Source organism: Myxocyprinus asiaticus, chromosome 28 (assembly GCF_019703515.2).
Source record: "Myxocyprinus asiaticus isolate MX2 ecotype Aquarium Trade chromosome 28, UBuf_Myxa_2, whole genome shotgun sequence".
Classification (NCBI taxonomy): Eukaryota; Metazoa; Chordata; class Actinopteri; order Cypriniformes; family Catostomidae; genus Myxocyprinus; species Myxocyprinus asiaticus.
The window spans coordinates 1,173,816-1,196,868 of record NC_059371.1 but is presented as its reverse complement, the minus strand read 5'-3'; the positions used below and the strand labels follow the sequence as shown (position 1 = coordinate 1,196,868).

The 23,053-nt window shown below is 44.5% G+C and overlaps 1 protein-coding gene across 2 annotated transcripts in view; it reads right to left on the bottom strand.

Annotated features, from left to right (window-relative positions):
- The window catches only part of l1camb (L1 cell adhesion molecule, paralog b), a 118,489-nt gene that overhangs the window by 14,124 nt on the left and 81,312 nt on the right, over positions 1 to 23,053 (bottom strand). For both annotated transcript variants that reach the window (XM_051660409.1, XM_051660408.1), the window contains 10 exons: positions 22,023 to 22,183; positions 21,743 to 21,902; positions 20,555 to 20,682; positions 14,444 to 14,545; positions 14,069 to 14,269; positions 11,542 to 11,612; positions 11,179 to 11,404; positions 6,423 to 6,538; positions 4,912 to 5,149; positions 1,239 to 1,361 (listed from right to left, as the gene is read on the bottom strand). In XM_051660409.1, the coding sequence (XP_051516369.1) occupies positions 1,239 to 1,361; positions 4,912 to 5,149; positions 6,423 to 6,538; positions 11,179 to 11,404; positions 11,542 to 11,612; positions 14,069 to 14,269; positions 14,444 to 14,545; positions 20,555 to 20,682; positions 21,743 to 21,902; positions 22,023 to 22,183 (1,526 nt within the window). The remainder of the gene's footprint in view (positions 1 to 1,238; positions 1,362 to 4,911; positions 5,150 to 6,422; positions 6,539 to 11,178; positions 11,405 to 11,541; positions 11,613 to 14,068; positions 14,270 to 14,443; positions 14,546 to 20,554; positions 20,683 to 21,742; positions 21,903 to 22,022; positions 22,184 to 23,053) is intronic.

Here is a 23,053-nt window from a genome sequence, read left to right as displayed (position 1 = left end):
GTTGAAATCTTTTGGGGATATGGTTTGCCGTTTTGGGGTTCCCAGATCTCAGTTCTGTGGGTGTTTGTCTGCCTGCTCTGTATTGTTTTTGGGAGTGGCATGCACCCCCCTGGAGCAGCAGATGTTCTGGGAGGGGTGGGGGTGGGGGGGTGTGGAGGTCATGGGGCATCAGTGTGTTGCTCCCTGCTGGTTCAGAGTCTGGGGGATGGAGCTTCGGCTTCTCTCAAGAGATTATGGGAGAAAGATTTGAATTTGGTATTGGAGGAGGGAGTGTGGGCTAGGATTCTGGGAAGTGTTGGGTCTTCATCTACAGATGCAAGGGTGCACCTTGTGCAATTTAGGATTTTGCATGGATTCTATTGGACCCCCTCTGGATTGTGTGGGCTTGGTTTTTGAGACGCGCCCACCTGCTGCCGATGATGGTCGGAGGATGGAGACGCGGCCCATGCTTTTTGGGGGTGTGTTGGGATCCGGGAGTTTTGGTTGAAGGTTTGGAGTTTTTTGTGTGATGTTTTGGGTGCTCGAATTTCACTCTGCCCCAGACTCTGTGTTTTGGGCAATGGGGCGAACATAAATTTTGGGGATGAACATGTAAAGGACTGGGTTCTGACCAGCATTATGGTGGGAAGGCAGGTTATTTTGGGGGGATGGAGGTCGGATGGGGAGCCCTAATTTCCGGAGTGGTGTGCGGAGATGGGGAGAGTGGTTGCTTTTGAAGGGATGTCAAGCAGAAGGCTGGGGGTTCAGAATTTGTTCGACAAGAAGTGGGGTAATTACTTTTTGGGGGACTCTCAGGGAGGGACTGGGGAGAGTGATGTTTTGTTTTAATTATTTATGATTATTATGTTGTTGTTTTGTGTGTGTGTGTGTGTGTGTGTGTGTGTGTGTGTGTATCTATTTGTGACCACAGGGGTGTTCGTTGGGGGTTAGGGTGGGTTTGGTGATTTGAGAGGGATATTAGGGGGGGTTAAATGTTAAATGTTGATTCAGTGTATATATGTTGTGTTTTTTTTATTTTGTTATATATTTATGAATCAATAAAAATGTTAATTGAAAAAAACTATTATGACAGAATTTGTATATTTGGGTGAATTCTTCATTTCCTGAATTGTATTACATCATATATAAGACTATGAGTATTGTATATACAGTCTATCAGTTACTGAAAAACTCACATGGGTTGATCACTAATCGGAAAGGCACAGCCACATGTCTATGACTGAGGAAGCATCACTCACTCTCTTGATACTGCAGCAGGTAACCTGTCACGACTCCATTGGGTTTATGTGGAGCTTGCCAGAGCAGAGTGACCTGTGTCTCTGACGGACTGTCAAAGGTCAAGAGTGCCGGCGGTCCAGGAGCTACAAAGCAGAGGAACACACACTCAGTTTTTATTTACACAAACTCATAGATACAGGTGCCAAAACAAACATTAGCCAATTGCCAAATGCAAGTAAAAACTGGACAGCATCAATGACAGCATGCAGTCTTTTGTAATAGTTGTCTATGAGGCCCCAAATTCTTGCAGGTGGTATAGCTGCCCATCCGTCTTGGCAAAATGCCTCCAGAGTGGCTTAATGATATTAAGGTCAGGAGACTGTGATGGCTACTCCAGAATCTTCACCTTTTTCTGCTGTAACCACTGGAGTCAACTTGGCATTGTGCCATTGTGGTCATTGTCGTGATGGAAAGTCCAAGAGCGTCCCATGTGCAGCTTTCGTGCAGAAGAATGCAAATTGTCTGCCAGTATTTTCTGATAACATGCTGCATTCATCTTGCCATCAATTTTCACAAGATTCCCTGTGCCTTTAGAGCTCACACCCCCACAAAACATCAGTGAGCCACCACCATGCTTCACAGTGGGGATGGTATTCTTTTCACTATAGGCCTTTTGACCTCTCTCCAAACATAGCGCTTATGGTTGTGACCCTAAAGCTCTATTTTGGTCTCATCACTCCAAATTACAGTGTGCCAGAAGCTGTGAGACGTGTCAAGGTGTTGTCGGGCATATTGTAACCAGGCTTTTTTGTGGCATTGGCACAGTAAAGGCTTCTTTCTGGCAACTCGGCCATGCAGCTCATTTTTGTTCAAGTATTGTGCTCCTTGAAACAACCACACTGTCTTTTTCCATAGCAGCCTGTATTTCTACTGAGGTTACATGTGGGTTTTTCTTTGTATCCTGAACAATTCTTCTGGCAGTTGTGGCTGAAATCTTTTTTGGTCTACCTGACCTTGGCTTGGTATCAAGAGATCCCCGAATTTTCCACTTCTTAATAAGTGATTGAACAGTACTGACTAGCATTTTCAAGGCTTTGGATATATTTTTATATCCTTTTCCATCTTTATAAAGTTCCATTACCTTGTTACACAGGTCTTTTGACAGTAATTTTCTGCTCCCCATGGCTCAGTATCTAGCTTGCTCAGTGCATCCACGTGAGAACTAACAAACTCATTGACTATTTATACACAGACACTAATTACAATTTAAAAAGCCACAGGTGTGGGAAATTAACCTTTAATTGCCATTTAAACCTGTGTGTGTCACCTTGTGTGTCTGTAACAAGGCCAAACATTCAAGGGTATGTAAACTTTTGATCAGGGCCATTTGGGTGATTTCTGTTATCATTAATGATTTAAAAAGGAGCCAAACAACTATGTGATAATAAATGGCTTCATATGATCACTATCCTTAAATAAAAGACAGTTGTTTTTTTTTTTGCATGATCAGTCATATTTTCAAAATCAATGCCAAAATTTCACAATTTCTGCCAGGGTATGCAAACTTTTGAGCACAACTTGTATCTTGCATTGTTTGCTACTGTTTGAACTAATTGTTCTGAAACATTGATTATATAAAAGGAAACATGTACAACCCAAATTAAAGCATGTTACCAGGTTTTAAAAGAACTAGCTTTGGTACAAGTATGATTTTTGTTTTGTTTTTGTACGAAGAGTTTTAAAAATGTACCACTTGTATGTGAAAATAGTACCAAAGCAATAATAATAATAATAAAAAACTGTAATATTTTTTCATTTGAATAAAATCAGTTAAAGGGATAGTTCACCCAAACATCATAATTCTCTCATAGTTCTCTCATCCTTTTGCCATCTCAAACTAGTATTACTTTCTTCTGCAGAACGCAAACTAAGATATTTTGATGGATATATAATGAGTGATTCACCATACAACACTATGCTAATTCAATGGGGTCCAAAACTTTCAAGCTCCAAAAAGGACGTAAAGCAGCATAAAGGTAATCCATTCAACTCCAGTGGTTTAATCTAGTGGTTGACTGATATATCACAGAGGCCAATAATCCATATTTGTTTTAATTTTCCTGTTTTGTTCTTGTCAGGAAATTTCTGCTCGCTCGAGAGCAACTTCAGAGTAAAAGCTCTTTAAGTGTGCTATAAGTAAATGTCGTATTCACTGTGTACTGTATATACAATAAGTTTGATTCAGTCTTTTAAAGAAAATGCGATTACTAATGTGCACCTACCGTCTGTGGTTGCTGAACTACTGTGTGCGCTGTTGTTATTTCCTTCTTAATAAATGAACAATTTCTTTATGCACAAATAATTACTGAAATGGGAAGACTAAACAGAAAACAGAAGAAACTGCTATCTACCATCTAAAACACACAATCTTATATTTTTGAATATTCTTTTTGTTATTTTTACAAAGTTAAAGTTTTGTGGGAAATTGTAAGTAAAAAAAATTTTTTTTTTTTTTTGGCATTTGTTATTTACTATATTAAATTGTGTTACATATCAGCATTTTATCTGCTTGTCGCCGCCCTGCTCTCTGGATATCGGCATTGGCCGTTAAAAAACCCTTATTGGTCAACCCCATTGTTAATTCCATGGTTTAGTCTCCCTGGCGCGATCATGATTTGAAGTTCAATTACTCCTCATGCTGAGGACTGCAGATGTCAAGATTAAGAGTGAAAAAGAAGTTACTGTAACCAAAACTCTTCAGAATACATTGATTAAACCACTGGAGTCGAATGGATTACTTTTATGCTGCCTTTATGTGCTTTTTGGAACTTGGAAGTGTTTGACCCTATTAACTTTTATTCTATGGATATATATTTACATCTTATCTTCTTGAAAATATCTTTGAGTTCTGCAGAAGAAAGAAAGCTATACAAGTTTAAAGGATGAGTGAAATGAGAAGAGAATTTTCATTTTTGGGTGAACTGTTTCTGTAATGTCGATGTTACCACATGAAGCATATGTTTTAGGTTAACATTTTTTTCAGTGTACAAGCTAACAGCTAAATAAAATTGCCGCAACTTCTAACAATTTCAAAACAAATTTATCTAGCATGCATAAAGTTTTTTTTTTTAATCTCCAGAATGTTAAAACTGATGTGGAATATTCCTCACATTAACCACCAAAACAAAGAGCCTGAAGGCTAGGTACAGTTTGACTGAGTGTGTTTACATGCACGATCTTACACCGATTACGTTTAATAAACTAACAATGCGTAAGGTCATGTTAACGCCTTAAACGTGTTTCCTGTATAGGATGCATTCCTTTTTTCCTTTAGGCAAAAAACAAACAACACAGGTAGATTTTTACCCATTATCCTGATTTCTCGTGGCATGTAAACATCCTTACAGGCTTATCCAATGTGCAAAAATTATGTGTGCTGACTGTTTACGTTTTGACATCGAAAACAGAGAATAACCAGATGATTTCAAGATTCATCTAAACACTGTTTTCTTGCATTGTCGGATCTTGTGTTGTCGTTGAACAAACTGACTTATGTTAGTTATCAGCATATTGGTGTGCATGTAAATGCACTCAGTGACCTGCACTGTTTGTCAGCATAGGAACAAAATATATATTTGTAATAAAATTATGCAAAATGGTGCTGTGGCCAGTTAGAAATACACACACACACACCTCCCTCGGGTGTGCTGAAGTGATGTGGCTGTGAATGCGGCCCCTCTCCTCTGCTGTTGAACGCCGCAACCGTCACAGTGTAGTCTGAGTAAAACTGTAGACCGCTCACAACCTCCTCCTCCTTCTGACCGTAAACCTTGATCACTCTCCTCTCGTCATCTTGCTGTCTGTCTAGCCCTCGCTTGCCCAGATGTCTTCTTAAGTGACTGACTCTGAGGCCCTTCCTTCTCAGATGAATCTCAAGAGACAAACAGCAACAATGTTTATATATGCAAAAATAATCCAAAAATAATCTGAACTTGGTCTATTCAGATTTAGTAAATATCATTAATCCGATTGTAATAACCAGATGAAGTCAGTATTCTGGTTTCTAGAAATCTGAATAAGATAGCTGGCATTTGCTTGTATTAATATACAGTATGTGGGTGTTTCTTCAACTTCACAGGAGATTTATGGAATTTTTGTCATGAAAATGTACACACAGTGTGATTTCCAGCACATCTCAGATTCTGTACTGTGTTTAATACATTCTGTGCTGGAAACGACTTTTTTGAAATAAAATATACGACTCCTTTGTCTTGCTAAGGCAAATTTTATAGCTACCATTTCATGTGTCCTAAATACTTACAATTAACTAATATTTTCAAACTTTTTGTGTAATTTGGCAAAATTACAGCTTGATTGCAAATTAAGCCCAATAAAATTATATACTGCTCACAAATTATATTTACCTTGAATTTTCTTTGAACGTCACTTGATTAATATTTCATCTCAAGCTCTTGACTTGGTTGACTTGGTTAACATAACTTTTGAAAAAATGTTATTCAGGGGCAAAATTGTTTGGTGTGGTGGAAATGACTTTTTTTTTTTAAATATTGATAAATTTTGAACAGGTTTATGTATTCCCCCAAAAACATAATCATTTGTATTTTTAAAGTGAATTTTATATACTTTAATATTGAAAGTCCGGGTTAAACAGTAAAATCTAGCCATAAAGTACCAAAAATAAATGATGAAGACCTTGTAAAAAGGTTCCAATTCAGTTATAATGTGACCTTCATATAACAAAAAGTTAAAAGATGAAATCTGTTTGTTTTGTTGAAAATCAACCCCATGGACATTAAACTCTAGAAAAGAAACAACATTTTCTTTACTTTTTCCTAAATTTAGCAATTCATCATGCAATTGTGTGCTATTGTTAAGGACATAAATTAGAAGCAATAAAATTATTAAATTACTGTCTTAAAAATGACTTAAAATGACTAAAAAGCAGCATAATAAATGGCAAGAACATCACCAGTATTTCCAGAAGAGAATAGCAGGAAAGGGTCATACATGTCTTATATATACTGATTACATGTACACAGAAATATTCCAGTAGCTGTGTAACATCTAAACGTCTTTTCCAGGATAAAAGCTTAATCAGAACATGGACTTAAATCAGAAAATAAAGTGCATCTAAACATGACCAGTGCGAAAATGAATGACGGATTTAGGATGTGATCATGTACCTTGTAGCCCAGTAAGTGTCCACGCACAGAGTCCCTGCTGACTGGACTCCATCGAACAATGACAGTGGTTTTATTTAGCTCGCTGACCGACACTCCTGATGGGGCATCCAGAGGTACTGAGAAACAGATAGAGAGAGCCATATCACTGCTAAGATATAACAGGGATTTCTTACAATAAATTCAGCATTCAGAAGCTGACTGTGAAATCACTGCAGATGAGGTCATTTTCTGCAGCCACAAAATGTAAAAATAACTGAAAGTACAGCAACAAGTATCCAGGAATATACTGTACATTCATACACATTTTGTAAACACAAGACTTGAACATTCTCCTACAAAAATACACAGGTGAAGGTCATTAAAACAAAAGTTGATCTACAGCTCTGATAAATGTTTTGTGTTTTGGATGCTGGTATGTTGGTGTCTCCATCACTGTCTGACTTTTTAATAAAATTAAAGACATTTTCAACACTACTGACAGTATGTGTGGCATCATTGTAAATGTGTGACATTACCACAGAAAATAATTTCAACTCGACCCTCTAAAAGCAAAAATTGCTGTTTCAGTATTGCACTTACAAGGGAAGTTCCCTATCTGTCACTCACTCGACGTTGTGTCGATGTAGTGACACTAGGGGTCACTCTTGGGAGCCTCTAGTCTTTGATAAAAGGCCAATGAAAATTGGCGAGTGGTATTTGCATGCCACTCCCCGGACATACGGGTATAAAAGGAGCTGGTATGCAACCACTCATTCAGATTTTCTCTTCGGAGCCGAACGGTCATGCTCATTGAGCTGAATACTACTGTTCATTCACCTCTGCTAGATCTGACGGCGCATTTCAGCGGCTTCTCCCTCCTCTGCACTGGTGCACTGCAGAGAACGCCCCTGGGCGCTTCGGCAGAAAAACTAGAGAGTATATTTTCTGAAAGAGCTTTTTCCCCTCTAAAAGAGTATATATTTCTCTAAAAGAGCGGCACACACGGAACGTCTTTTTAAAGACGTGTCTTTTTAAAGATGCCTTTCCAATTGTGTGTTATTCCTGGTTGCGGTCGTTATCTCTCAACTTTGGATGGTCATGATCGCTGTCTTTCGTGTCTGGGTGCGACCCACACAGAGGCAGCGTTTGTGGATGGTTCATGTTCTCACTGCGAGAAATGACGGACATGCTTTCCCGGGCGGCTGCGAGCATCGGGTTAAAGTGGAACCCTCCGCTCTCCCCTGAACCCTCGTGGCTTGATGATTGGTTTCTGGGCTCGCGGCGCCACTCAAAGCAGCCATGCCCTGCTCCAGTGCCACCACCTAATCTCCCGCCCTAATCTCCCGTCCAAGCCCTGTAGGCTCACGTCGTCCCTAACGGCTAAAGCCTACAGCGCTGCTGGACAAGCCGCCTCAGATTTGATGCAGGAACTGCGCTCAGCGACCAACCTCGCTCTCCGAGCGACGAAGGTCATGGTGCGGTCTCTCGGGCGGACGATGGCCACACTAGTGGTCCAGGAGCGCCACCTTTGGCTCAACCTGGTTGAGATGGGCAAGGCCGACAAGACACGGTTCCTTGCTGCCCCCATTTCCCAGGCGGGCCTATTCGGCAACACCGTCCCAGCAGTTCTCGGCGGTGAAGCAGCAGACGGAGGCAATCCGGCACATCCTGCCCCGGCGTGGCTCAAGATCCCGCACCCCGTCTGCTCGTCGCCAAGGGCGTCCCCCTGCGGTGACTGCACCGGCTCTGCGACAGCCCGCCCTTTCGGCCCGGCCTTGGCGTGGAGCCCACCGCAGGAAGCCGATGCCTCACAGCCGGCGCCGAAGAACCCATGGAGGTCCTCCAAGCACCCCTGAGACAGGCGACCCAGGGACGAGGGAACCCACTCATGTGGAGCTGGTAAGAAGACCACTCCATCCCCTGGTGGAGGGCCGGGTGGAAAATCTTTTGTTGCCTTTTTGTTTGATTTCGTTGCATGCCCAAGTGGCTGCGGTACCGAAGAGTCCAGCAAAAGAGCGGCTTCCTTCCTCCCTGGGTCACATACCCGGTGTGTACGGTCGTCACCACGACTACCGTCCACGGGCTTTTTCTTGCAGGATTGGTGCTCCATTGTTGGCCTTTCCGCCCCTGAGTGCCCAGCTGTGGCACACAGCCACCCCCGATGTGGCAGTCTCCACAGGTTGAGGACAGGCCTCTTCCTCCCCCGTCCCAGGCTGTTCCGGGGGCGGTCACAAGGAGCCAGGTAAGTGCTTCGATGTCCCTAGACTTAGCATGGCCACGACATGGTGTGGCACCTCGTGCTCCGCCCCGCCGCGAGGCCCTACCTGCTGGTACGTCCGATGACGTTGTCCCCTTGGTCCCCCTCACGCGGAACTTGGACACGTGGCTCGCACTTTCCAATCCATCGCGATGGCTGATCCAGACCGTCCAACTCGGCTACACGATTCAGTTCGCCAGGCGCCCGCCCAGGTTCAGCGGTATTCACTTCGCCTTGGTCAAGAGCGAAAATGCTGCCACCCTGTGCGCGGAGATTGCTACCCTCCTACAGAAGGACGCGATAGAACCTGTCCCTCCAGCCTAGATGAAGAAAGGGTTTTACAGCCCTTCTTCATCATACCGAAAAAAGGCGGTGGGTTGCGACCAATCTTGGACCTGCGAGTACTGAACTGGGCTTTACACAGACTCCCGTTCAAGATGCTGATACAAAAACGCATTCTGGCGAGCGTCCGGCATCAAGATTGGTTCACAGCGGTAGACCTGAAGGATGCGTACTTCCACGTCTCGATCCTTCCTCGACACAGACCCTTCCTGCGGTTTGCATTCAAGGGTCAGGCGTATCAGTACAAAGTCCTCCCTTTCGGCCTGTCCCTGTCTCCTCGTGTCTTTACGAAGATCGCAGAGGCTGCCCTTGCCCCGTTAAGGGAGGTGGGCATTCGCATTCTCAACTATCTCGATGACTGGCTAATCCTAGCTCACTCTCGAGACATGTTGTGCGCACACAGGGACCTGGTGCTCTCACACCTCAGCCGATTAGGGCTTCGGGTCAACTGGGAAAAGAGCAAGCTCCTCCCGGTTCAGAGCATCTCTTTTCTCGGCTTGGAGTTGGACTCAGTCTCCTTGATGGCGCGCCTTATGAACGAGTGTGCCCAGTCGGTGCTGGCCTGTTTGAAGGCATTCAAACAGAAAACAGCGGTTCCACTGACACTTTTTCAGAGGCTCCTGGGGCACAGGGTGTCCTCGGCGGTGGCCACCCCGCTCGGGTTGATGCATATGAGGGCGCTTCAGCACTGGCTCCAGACTCGAGTCCCGAGATGGGCATGGCACCACGGGACACATCGCGTGGCCATCACGCTGGTCTGTCACCATCTTTTCAGCCCTTGGACCGTCGGATAATCCCCCTTCTTTTTTAGGGAGTGGAAAAAGAGAAGGGGAAAAGAGGCCACGACTGGGTTAAGCCTGTCTCTATCTTTTGGGTAGTTGACTTGTCCCCAAGGGGCCGTTCGACACTCATAACTATGTTGGGGGAGGTTACGTGTCGACCTGGTGTGCTGGCTATGAGGCACACAGTAGTCTGCCCACCACGCACCACCAGTTCATGTAACACAGTTCAGCCAATTTTGGCGTTCCGTATAGGGACCCCTAGTGTCACTACATCGACACAACGTCGAGTGAGTGACAGATAGGGAACATCATGGTTACTTGTGTAACCTCCGTTCCCTGATGGAGGGAATGAGACGTTGTGTCCCTCCTGCCACAACGCTGAACTACCCGCTGAAATGGCCGGACCTTATATCGGCTCCTCAGCATAAAACCTGAATGAGTGGTTGCATACCAGCTCCTTTTATACCCGTATGTCCGGGGGAGTGGCATGCAAATACCACTCGCCAATTTTCATTGGCCTTTTATCAAAGACCAGAGGTGTCTCGGACTCCCAAGAGTGACCCCTAGTGCCACTACATCGACACAACATCTCGTTCCCTCCATCAGGGAATGGAGGTTACACAAGTAACCATGGCGTTTCACATCCTTTGATGACACAGTGTGCCCACGGTACTTTGATCTGCCACTCTTCTTAAGCACATTTGACTACCTGTATATTCTGTTCTGAATATTGGATAATTTTATTCACGTGCTGTGTGCACAATTTTACCTCGTATTTTCAGTTATTGTTATTAAAAATACATTTGTTGTAAAATGAAACAACTATTATTGTTTTTTTGCAATCATCAATTAATTAAAGATATCCACATTGGATTTTTCAGGCTATTCTCTGACCACCCACTCCTGTCCACATCTCATGGAAGTACTGTCTGCACCCACCTTCAACTTGGAAATTTTATCCTGCGCTGCAAGAATTTTAATCGTATCTCTACTTCCACTGTTCCACACGCAGATGCTTGACAAAATCATGTCTTGATGCGATATTCACATGCAACATTCATATACTTTGTTTATTTGTAGTCCCGCAGCAACCCTTACTCAACCCTCACCCAACTCCTAGAGCTATCCTTGGTGGCACCAAATGTGAATCTCACAGAAGTTTCACAGAACAAGATTTTGAGTTCTTAATAATTAGATAAAAACGGCATCAGAGCAACATTTTGCCATTGCACAAGTAAACATTTCAACGGTGACATTTTCTGCACCAAACCAGGACTAACCAGCCTGGACCAGGATGGAAATGCATCCAGTACTGATCTTGTCAGCAGGGATTTAAAGGATGGTGCAAAACTATGGCAGTAGGGCTTTATGAAGTGATCTAGGGAGTTTAACGCACTGTCTTCTCCAGAGAAGCCAATCTTAGCAACTGGTTCTGGTCCTCCACCGAGTTCATTGATGGCTTGAACTTTAATCTCAAACGGGATGAAGGTTCCTGTCTCATTGACGATGAATGGAGGGCTGGAGATGCTGGTTTCCCTCCAGTGTGGACCTTTGCCTGAAGCCTGACGCCAGGAGACCTTGTACTTAAATCCCGGTCCGTTAAACTGTCGTCGCTCCAGTTCCTACCAAACCGAAGACAGGGAGACAAAAGAGTTTTGAGTGAAACATGATTAATTGGTCAATTCACATTCTCTTTGTCTTATAATGCTCTCTCTCTCTCTTGTTTTGAGAACACTGGATGATGGAAGACAGTAATCACCTTCCATGTTATGACCATGCTGTCTGGATCTGTCGAAACAGTAGTCACATTCTCTGGGTTCATGTCCGGTTCTGTGTATAGGAGACACAATTAAACAACATTATTACACCAGATATCACACGTAATCACTGTTGGGTGTAATCTGATTAAAAAGGTGTTAGATATAGTAATCTACAGTATATTACTTTGTCAAAACATAGTGTAAGCGTAATCTAATAATCAGACTACAGTTACTGATTTTTAGTTAAATTAATTAATTTTAAGTACATTATTTTGGTAACACATAAAAAAAAAAAAAAAAAAATTATTTATTTAAAATTTAAAATATAAATAGGTTCATATGTATGTCTTTTTGCATTTCTGTGAAAGGAGAACGCCCTCTAATAAGTCATTGTAAGGGAGAAACATGGTGCAGAATGCAAATGAAGGAAATAGAAAGATTATTTTGAATTTGTTGATAAAAAAACACAAATATTTCTGTTAAAAGTAACTTAAAAGTAAAGTAACACGTTATGTGATTACTTTTTGGATTAAATAATCAGATTTTTTTTTAGTCATTAATAATTTATAGAGGATTACTTTTTTGAGAATCTTACCTAACACTGCCCATGATAATGCTAGGAAACTGAGAAAAACTGGAGCATGGTCAGAAAAAGGCCAGAAAAATACTCTACGCAAGTATGCAAATGTGAAGGCTTGGCCGTTACTGTGGCGGTAAAAAACCTCAGTACTCAAGGGGGCGATAGAGTTAACCTTGCATGTGCACATCTGCACCAGTTGGTTGTACCAATTCTGCACATAATTAGTAATTAGCAATAACACTATTAATATTACTTGCAAATTGATCTTTTTTGTGCCTTTGTCACAGGCCCGGTTCTACAGGGGTGCTTGAGGATGCTAAGCACCCTCAAACAAACATTGCAGCACCCTCAGTTGAATATGGAATATTGAATATTGGAAAATCCACAAGTGTGATGCCTATTAAGAGCATTGCAATAAAAAAATATGCACATTGAGTCAATGTATTAGGCCTACAATAAGTACAATTAGTCTTATGTCTACTTTGCTATTGCGAAATCTTAAATGCTCAAACTTTAGCGCATGACCAAAGATGCGTTTTCAGGGTCGAGATAATGTTCTTCATAATAATTATGTAGATAATTATTATATAAAATATATAGGTTTAATTAAAAGCTGATCATTTATTTTGCTCTCCCGTATGTTGTAGTTGCTATACTTGTAAAACACTCAACATTACAATTACTGTAAGACAAGGAAGTTTCAAGGAGATTTAAATCAATGCTAAAGGTTAACCTCAGTCTTATACAGCATGCCCATGGAATGCCCACAGACCATTCACTGCAAGTATGATACATATTGCTGCAAAAAATGGCAAGAAAATCCATTCTGACTGGCTGGCGTGCTTTGGGCAACTCTTGTGAAACAGGTGTACAGGTTTTTATTAGTTCATCAGGTAACAAAGTTTTGTTTAAAAGTTATCAGACTGCTACAATGAGCACCTCGGAAGGACTAGTCTAAAACGTTTTATTAGATTTGCCAAAGCTTGCAAAGTTTATGGCACTGAATCTTTGAAAGACATTAAAGTATAGCTACTGGAATCTGGATGTTTTCAGTAATGCATATTTACTTTTTTTCTAAAAATTTTAAGAAAAGCATAGGTTGTTGAATTTTGCTTATTTTGAAACCATTATTGATGTAAAATTAGTGAATAAAGCAAAAAATAAATATATTATGTGTCACACTCGTTATTTCAACAAATCGATCACTTTTTATGTATTAGAGTAGTTGACTACAAAATTAGATATGTAATTATTCGGTTTTATACATCATCGTAAAACTGAGTAGCTGATCACTCATCATGTGCTTGTCCATGGACATTCAGTCTATTTTGTGATCCCACAAATCTTCACCATTGTTATGTCGAATATCTTCGAAGATCCTGTATCACAGGCTTTCAAGGACCACATTAAAAAATGTATGTTCATCATAAGATGAATATAAGAATATAATTCAATTTGGGAGGTCTTCTGTGAAATGAGAGCAATATTTTGCAATTAGTCCACTGTATTTGTGTAAGGTAAGCTTTTATGTTTGGATGTGAAAAACTTACATGCGGCAGCCAAAATATGCAGTAGATCTGAAGGGGTTAAATAGAAACTAATTTGAAAAGTGGACTGCCACCATTCGTGACAAAAGAGCAAAGGAAAATGTATTTTAGTTTTACTAGTCAACTAATGTTAACTAACTTTATTCAACTTGGTCAGCAAGATTCTGTTCAAACTATTACTCTGCTATGACAGTAGTTGACTGTAGAAGAAAACAACTTAAACTGATGTCCACTGTAGCGCCCCTTGTGACACTGCTGAGAATGCAACATATTATGTATTGCATTGTGACACATTTTGAGATGCAACAACGCATGAAATTCAGCTTGCATAGTTAGAAGTGTTTGCACAACACTTCATGATCTCGTGTAGAGTATGTTTTGAGCATCAGAGTCTCTTACTTGCAGCGGGGGTGCTGTAGGACTCTGAGGAAGGACTGGGCTCGCTGGTACCGATGTCATTAACGGCTCGGGCTCTAAAGTGATACGTGCAGTATGGCTGCAGATGGATCTCAAGATGTTTGATGTCATGAGGAACTCGCTCAAACTCCTCCCATCGGCCTGCTTCTCCATACTGCTCCTTTTTAATCTCTATCACAAACTCTGGTGAAAAACAAAGATGAACCATGAGACATTCTGACAGTCCAATGGAGACTATTCACAGGTTGGAGATTGAGAGGCAGACATGTGATGCAACTTCCTATTTTTCAACAGATGTTAGAGAGTATGCTCAAGTGGCCGTGTGTTGTAATGAAATAATCATTTGACTATGATTACCAGATACAGGACTGTTGTTTTCGTCTCCAGGTGTCCAGGACAATGTGACACTACGGTCTGTTTTTTCAGAAAGCTCCAGAGAGTGAGGAGAGCCTGGTTTATCTGAGGATGATCAAACACAATTACGTTTTTAAGAACAAATTCAAAACAAAACAACAGAGTTCCCTATCTGTCACTCACTTGATGTTGTGTCAATGTAGTGACACTAGGGGTCACTCTTGGGAGCCCGAAAAACCTCTGGTCTTTGATAAAATGCCATTGAAAATTGGCGAATGGTATTTGCATACCACTCCCCCGGACATACGGGTATAAAAGGAGCTGGTATGCAACCACTCATTCAGATTTTCTCTTTGGAGCCGAACGGTCAATGTTCATTAAGCTGACTGTTCATTCACCTCTGCTGGATCTGACGGCACATTTCAGCAGCTTCTCCCTCCTCTGCACTGGTGCACTGCAGAGAACACCCCTGGGCACTTCGGCAGAAATAAAAGAGTATTTTTCTCTAAAAGAGCGGCACACACGGAACGTCTTTTTAAAGACGTGTCTTTTTAAAGATGCCTTTCCGATTGTGTGTTATTCCTGGTTGCGGTCACTATCTCTGAACTTCTGATGGTCACGATCGCTGTCTTTCATGTCTGGGAGCGACCCACACTGAGACAGCCTTCATGGATGGATCATGTACTCATTGCGAGAACATGACCATGGCAACGTTGCGGTCGCGGCTTGCTTTCATAAGAAAGCAAGCCACCCCAGCAGCTCCCCGCCTCGGTCCTTCTACCTACGGGTATGAGGCCAGCGCTCCTAGCACTGGGGGTGATTTGGGGACCCCAATGGGACCACCTCCACTGGGTATCCCCCCACGGACCTCCCATTCCCCAGCACGCTCATCTGCCCCGATCGGGCTTCCGGATGAGTCCGCCGGCTCGTCTCACGGCTAGTTCGACCTCTTGTTTGGAGCCCGCGAAGCTGATGAGCTCTCGAGCGCAGTATCGGAGAGCGGGCTCGTCCAGTCGGATGCGGAAGCCTCAGCTAGGCTCCCCCCCTCAGGTACAGTCACCCAGTCACAGGCTGACACGGAAATGATGAACATGCTTTCCCGGGCAGCCGTGAGCGTCGGGCTAGAGTGGAATCCTCCGCTCTCCCCTGAACCCTCGTGGCTTGATAATTGGTTCCTGGGCTCGGAGCACTGCTCACAGCCACGCCCCGCCCCAGTTCCTTTCTTCCTGGAAGTGCACGAGGAGCTGACAAGGTCGTGGGAGGCACCTTTTACTGCCCAGTCCCGATCTTTCAGCTCCCCCGCCCTCACTACCCTCGATGGTGGGGCGGCCAGGGGCTATTCAGCGATTCCCCCGGTGGATAAAAGCACCTAAGCCCGCAGAGCGCTGTCACCTGGCGCGGGCGCCCAAAGCTCCCATCCAAGGCCTGTAGGTTTATGTCATCCCTGACGGCCAAAGCCTACAGTGCCGCTGGACAAGCTGCCTCCGCCCTGCACGCCATGGCTCTCCTGCAAGTCCACCAAGCCAAGGTGCTAAAGGAACTGCACGAGGGTAGTTACACCCCGGGATTGATGCAGGAGCCACGCTCGGCGACCGACCTTGTTCTCCGGGCTACGAAGGTCACGGCGCGGTCTCTCGGACGGACAATGTCCACCTTGGTGGTCCAGGAGCGCCACCTTTGGCTCAACCTGGTAGAGATGGGAGAGGCTGACAAAGCATGGTTCCTTGCTGCCCCCATTTCTCAGGTTGGCCTATTCGGCGACACTGTCAAGGACTTTGCCCAGCAGTTCTCGGCGGTGAAGCAGCAGATGGAGGCTGTCCGGCACATCCTGCCCCGGCGTGGCTCAATATCCTGCACCCCGCCTGCTTGTCGCCAAGAGCGTCCCCCTGCGGTGACTGCACCGGCCTGGCCCCGACTTGGAGCCCACCGCAGGAAGCAGACGTCACCTGTATCACGGCCGGCCGCCAAGAACCCGCGAAAGGCTTCGAAGCAACCCTGAGACGGGCGACCCAGGGACGACAAAACCCACTGCTTTGGAGCTGGTAAGCAGACCACTCCATCCCCCGGTGGAGGGCCGGGAGGAGAATATTTTGTTGCCTTTTCATTTAATTTTGGCGCATGCCCAAGTGGCTGCGGTACCCAAGAGTTCAGCAAAAGAGTGGTTTCCTTATTCCCTGGGTCACATACCCGGTGTGCACAGCCGTCATCACGACCACTGTCCACCATTCCATTTTGGCAGGTTTGGCGCTCCAGCGGTGGTCTCCCCACCCCTGCGTGCCCAGCTGTGGCACAAATCCACCCCTGATGTGACCTTCTCCATGGGTCACGAGGACAGGCCTCTTCCTCCCCCGTCCCAGGCTGTTCCAGGGGTGGTCACAAGGAGCCAGGTAAGTGCTTCGATGTCCCTGAACTCAGCACGGCCACAACACGGCGTGGCACCTCAGGCTCCGCCCCACCGCAAGGCCCCACCTGCCGGTACGTCCGATGAAATTGTCCCCTTGGTCCTCCTCGCCTGGAGCTTGGAGGTGTGGCTTGCGCTTTCCAACCCGTTGTTATGGCTGATCTGGACCGTCCGACTCGGCTACGCGATTCAGTCACCAGGCATCCACCCAGGTTCAGCGGCATCCACTTCACCTCGGTGAAGGGTGAGAAAGCTGCTATCTTGCGTGCGGAGATACCCTCCTACAGAAGGATGCGATAGAGCCTGTCCCTCCGGCCGAGATGAAGAAGGGGTTTTACAGCTCCTACTTCATTGTACCGAAAAAAAGCAGTGGGTTGCGGCCAATCTTGGACCTGCAAGTACTGAACCAGGCTTTACACAGACTCCCGTTCAAGATGCTGATGCAAAAACGCATTCTAGCGAGCGTCTTGCATCGAGATTGGTTCGCGGTGGTAGACCTGAAGGATGCGTACTTCCACATCTCGATTCTACCTCAACACAGACCCTTCCTGCGGTTTGCATTCGAGGGTCGGGCGTATCAATACAAGGTCCTCCCTTTCGGCCTGTCCTTGTCCCCTCACATCTTCACGAAGGTCGCAGAGGCAGCCCTTGCCCCGCTAAGGGAAGTGGGCATTCGCATCCTCAACTATCTCGATGATTGGCTAATCCTAGCTGTGTGCACACAGGGACCTGGTGCTCTCGCACCTCAGCCGACTAGGGCTTTGGGTCAACTGGGAAAAGAGCAAGCTCCTCCCGGTTCAGAGCATCTCTTTTCTCGGCTTGGAGTTGGACTCAGTCTCATTGACGGCGTGCCTCACGAACGAGCATGCACAGTCAGTGCTGACCTGTTTGAAGGCGTTCAGACAGAAGACAGCGGTTCCACTGAAACTCTTTCAGAGGCTCCTGGGGCATATGGCATCCTCAGCGGTGGCCACTCCGCTCGGGTTGATGCATATGAGACCGCTTCAGCACTGGCTTCAGACTCGAGTCCCGAGATGGGCATGGCACCACTGCACACATCGCGTGGCCATCACGGTGATCTGTCACCACCTCTTCAACCCTTGGACCGACCTCACATTTCTACGGGCAGGCGTTCCTCTAGAGCAGGTCTTCAGGTGCATCGTAGTTATAACAGACGCCTCCAAAATGGGCTTGGGCATTGTATGCAACGGGCACACAGCCGCTGGCTCATGGACGGCTCAATCTCCATGTCTGGCCCCTGGACGGGACGTGGAAGACTTAAGCGGCCTACCACCCGCGGTGGTAGACATGATCACTCAGGCTAGGGCCCCCTCTATGAGGTGCCTGTATGCCTTTAAGTGGCGTCTGTTCGCAAAATGGTGTTCTTCCCGACGCGAAGACCCCCAGAGATGTGCAGTCAGATCGGTGCTTTCCTTCCTGCAGGAGAGGTTGGAAGGGTGGCTGTCCCCCTCCACCTTGAAGGTGTATGTAGCCGCTATAGCGCCACACCACGACACAGTGGACGATAAGTCCTTAGGGAAGCATGACCTGATCATCAGGTTCCTGAGAGGTGCCAGGAGGTTGAATCCCTTCAGACCGCGCCTCGTTCCCTCGTAGGACCTCTCTGTAGTTCTTCAGGGTCTACAGAGAGCCCCCTTTGAGCCCTTGCAGTCAGCTGAGTTTAAGGCACTCTCTGAAGACTGCCCTCCTGACTGCGCTCACTTCCATCAAGAGGGTAGGAGACCTGCAAGCATTCTCTGTCAGCGAAATGTGCCTGGAGTTTTGTCCGAGCTACACTCACGTGATCCTGAGACACCCACCGGGCTATGTGCCCAAGTTTCCCATGACCCCTTTTAGGGACCAGATGGTGAACCTGCAAGCACTGCCCCAGGAGGAGGCAGACCCAGCCCTGACGTTGCTGTGTCTGGTGCGCACTTTACGCATCTATTTGGATTGCACACAGAGCTTTAGAGTCTCTGAGCAGCTCTTTGTCTGCTTTGGTGGACAGCGGAAAGGAAGCGATGTCTCCAAGCAGAGGATCGCCCACTGGCTCATTGACACCATAACAATGGCATATCACGCCCAGGACGTGCCGCCGGCAGGGCTACGAGCCCATTCTACCAGGGGTGTAGCGGCCTCCTGGACCTTGACCAGTGGCGCCTATCTAACAGACATTTGCAGAGCAGCAGGCTGGGCAACACCCAACACCTTTGCGAGGTTCTACAATCTCCGGGTGGAACCGGTTTCGTCCCGTGTAGTGGCACGCACAAGCAGGTAAGTCCGGGACAGCTTACGCATGTATCGTTTGCGCATAGCACCTTTCACCTCCCCTGAGCTGAAGACGTGTGCTGTTGACTCCCAGTAGTGTTCACAAACTGTGTTCCCTGGATGATTTCCTCCAAGCCCTGTGGCAGAAGAGTTCACGGAGAAACTCGCTGCCAGCTCAGTACATGTGCTAACTAAGCCCTGTACTGGGGTAGGTGCTCCGCATGTGGTGTTTCCCCATAGGTAACCCCATGCAACGTATATCTTCCGCTAATTCATTTCCCTGTTGGTAAACTGCACCTTCCTTGGGCAGAGGCCCCTCTGCCCCAGTCACCATGTTTGTAGAAACTCCTCCCCATAGGACTTCTGCACATGGTATACTTCCGACAAAGTTCGGCAAGACCATGTGATGTATTTCCACTCAAAATACCCCCCCCCCCTTTCTGGGCGGGGTGTGGTCTCCGTGGTGTCTTCCCCTTGGGAGGGACACCCCCCGACGTAGACCTGGTGGCCCCAGTCGGTTAATTCCTTTTTTTTGGGGGAGAGGAAAAAAAAAAGAGGATAAGAGGCCACGACTGGGCTAGGCTGTCTCTATCTTTTGGGCAGTCGACTTGTCCCCAAAGGGCCGTTCAACACTCATAACAGCATTGGGGGAGGTTACGTGTCGGCCTGGTGTGCTGGCTATGAGGCACACAGTGGTCTGCCCATCACGCACCGCCAGTTCACGTAACACAGTTCAGCCAGTTGCGGCGTTTCGTATAGGGACCCCTAGTGTCACTACATCGACACAATGTCGAGTGAGTGACAGATAGGGAACATCCTGGTTACTTACGTAACCTCCGTTCCCTGATGGAGGGAACGAGACATTGTGTCCCTCCTGCCACAATGCTGAACTACCCGCTGAAATGGCCGGGACCTTGTCTCGGCTCCTCAGCACAAAACCTGAATGATTTTATACCCGTATGTCCAGGGGAGTGGTATGCCAACACCACTCGCCAATTTTCATTGGCCTTTTATCAAAGACCAGAGGTGTTTCAGGCTCCCAAGAGTGACCCCTAGTGTCACTACATCGACACAACATCTCGTTCCCTCCATCAGGGAACGGAGGTTACGCCAGTAACCAGGATGTTTTCCTCTGATAATCTTGCTCTCCACCGCAGTTCGCTAATCTCTTTTGGACTTCTGCATATTCAAAGTTGCCACATCATGATTGGTCACGTGACATGAGAACCAATGACATTCAGCACCATTAATTTTAAACATGGCATTTTCATTCAACATCTTTGAATATGAATAAGATTTGATAGCTAAGGCAGAAAGGAAGATTATCAGTGAATAACAACTTTTAACAAACTGTTTACAGTGAGAGTGAGTAAATCATGACAGAATTGACATTTTTGGGCGAAATATTCCTTTAATTTCCTCCAAGATGTTGTTGATGTTCTCACCCTGTACTGTGACAGATCCAGTGGCCGTGGCCGAGTCGAGTTTAGTGCTGATCTCACAGCTGTAAATTCCAGTGTCCATCATCTGAACGTCTGTGATCTTCAGGGAGCCGTCGTGATATTCAGTGTACCTGCAGTCATGTGACAAACACAAATTATACACACCAGCACATCCAGGACAATAACACAAATGCAACTTATTCAAAGTAACTTTTTATTTCATGGGTCATAGAAAAATAAGGTTGTCTGAGGTGATAAAATAGTTTAAAACACATGTGTCAAGTGAAACAATGAAACTATTTTCTACAAAAAAAATTGATTTCATAACTGTAAAAATGACATGTGGTGTAACTGTCAAGTAATAGGCATTAAAAAAAAAATGTCTTGCACCTTGAATACATAAGAGTGCACACAACTTAAAATGAGTTCAAAGTAAAAAAATATTGGTAACACTACAATAAGTTTCCATTTGTTAACATTGGTTAACAACAATAGTTAAATACATTGGTTAAAATGAACAATATGTTTACAGCATTTATTAATCTTAGTTAATGTTAATTTCAACATTTCCTAATACATTTTAAAAAGTTGCATTTGTTAACATTAGTTAATGAACTATGAACATGAACTAAAAATTAACAATTGTACTTTTATTAACTAACATTAACAAAGGTTAATAAATGCTGTAAAATATATATTGTTAATTGTTTGTTCATGATACTTGATGCATTAACGTTAACGAATGGAACCTTATTGTAAAGTGTTACCAAAGTATTTTTTTTTTCATTTTTTTACAGTTATATCATGTATTTTTTACAGGATTACGCCACATGAGCTGAACCAAATGTGCCTTTTTAAAAAAAGAGTTACACGTCATTGAAGAGAACATTTTTATTCAGAACTTTTCATCTTAAGTCAGGGTTAGGGTTATCAGTTTTATGTAAATGATGACAGCGGTCGATTAATTTGACATATTTTCACATATACATTGAAATTAAACAAACATTCCCTCCACCCTAACCCTAACCCATAAAAAAAAAAATTTGCTTTTATGATTGAGCTGCCAGTAGATTGTAGAACTGAAACATGGGGGCGCTAACACTTTTGTTAACCAGCTAAGTAAACATGGATATATATAGATACCGCTAATCTCAAATCGGCCAACTACATGACTAAATGAAGTGTATTTACTTGTCATCATTAGCAGATGCTGTGATCTTGTGCCCATCCTTCTTCCACTGAATTGTGGGATATTTCAACTGGAGGTCCACTGTATATTTGCACTGCAATACTAAATCATTTCCACGAACAACACGCAGGTCCTGCGGCGGGTCAACAATCTTGGTTTTATCTGGAGAGACGTACAGAAAGAGATTTAGTTCTCTTCATAATGATGATCTACCATTGGTAAATCTACTAAAATAAATACCAACAGTGTTTTTGATTTCTATCTGAATATTATCGCACGTACTCAAGACTTGCAGCTCGGCAGTGATGGTCAGGTTACTGTGTTTCACAGAGCATGTGTAAATGCCACTGTCGTCTTCAGTCACGTCACTGATCTCTAGACTTCCATTGGTTGACTGAGACATTCTAGCATTAGACAGAGCTGGACCAGACTCTAAAATCTCCCTGAAAACACACATTACCACTGGATTACACACACAAGCCTTTAAAACACAACATCTCAGCTCCTGACAAACTAATATTGCTTCTGTCCCTTACAAAAAAAGTATTGTGGTAGAACCATGGTAGAGTGATGGTGTCAGATGGTAATACCGTGGCACTGATTAATTACCATATTTATGTACCATAATATTTATTAACTTGATACTCCAAGGTATGCCATGATCCATATTTCAGTCAGGATCACTTCTGTCAAATAAATACTTTCATCGATTTATGAAAACGTAGCCTATAGTTCTGTTCTGGGCAAACCCTCCACCCATCCATGCATGGACAGAGGAGTGAATCAAACCCTGCAGGGTTAACAGAACAGATCCAGTCAAATTAAAGTACAATATGGTACAATTTTTGCTAATTATTTTCTGACAGTGCAACATGGAACAATAGTCCATTTGCATAACATACAGTAATGAACACTGTTTGATATGTTAAATGTCCAAAGAACCATGGTAATATTATGGTGCTTTTTGGTTTTCTGTTTCTGTGTTTTTCGATGTTCACATTCACCTCGGCAATTAGCTCCTCCAAACCCTACATTTTAAGTTTATGAATTAATACATTGATCAGCCACAACATTAAAACCACCTGCCTAATATTGTGAAGGTCCCCCTCATGAATAACATTCTGAGATACTATTCTTCTCACCACAATTGTACAGAGCGGTTATCTGAGTTACTGTAGACTTTGTCAATTCAAACCAGTCTGGCCATTCTCTGTTGACCTCTCTAATCAACAAGGCATTTCCATCCACAGAACTGCTGCTCACTAGATGTTTTTTGTTTTTGGCACCATTCTGAGTAAATTCTAGAGACTGTT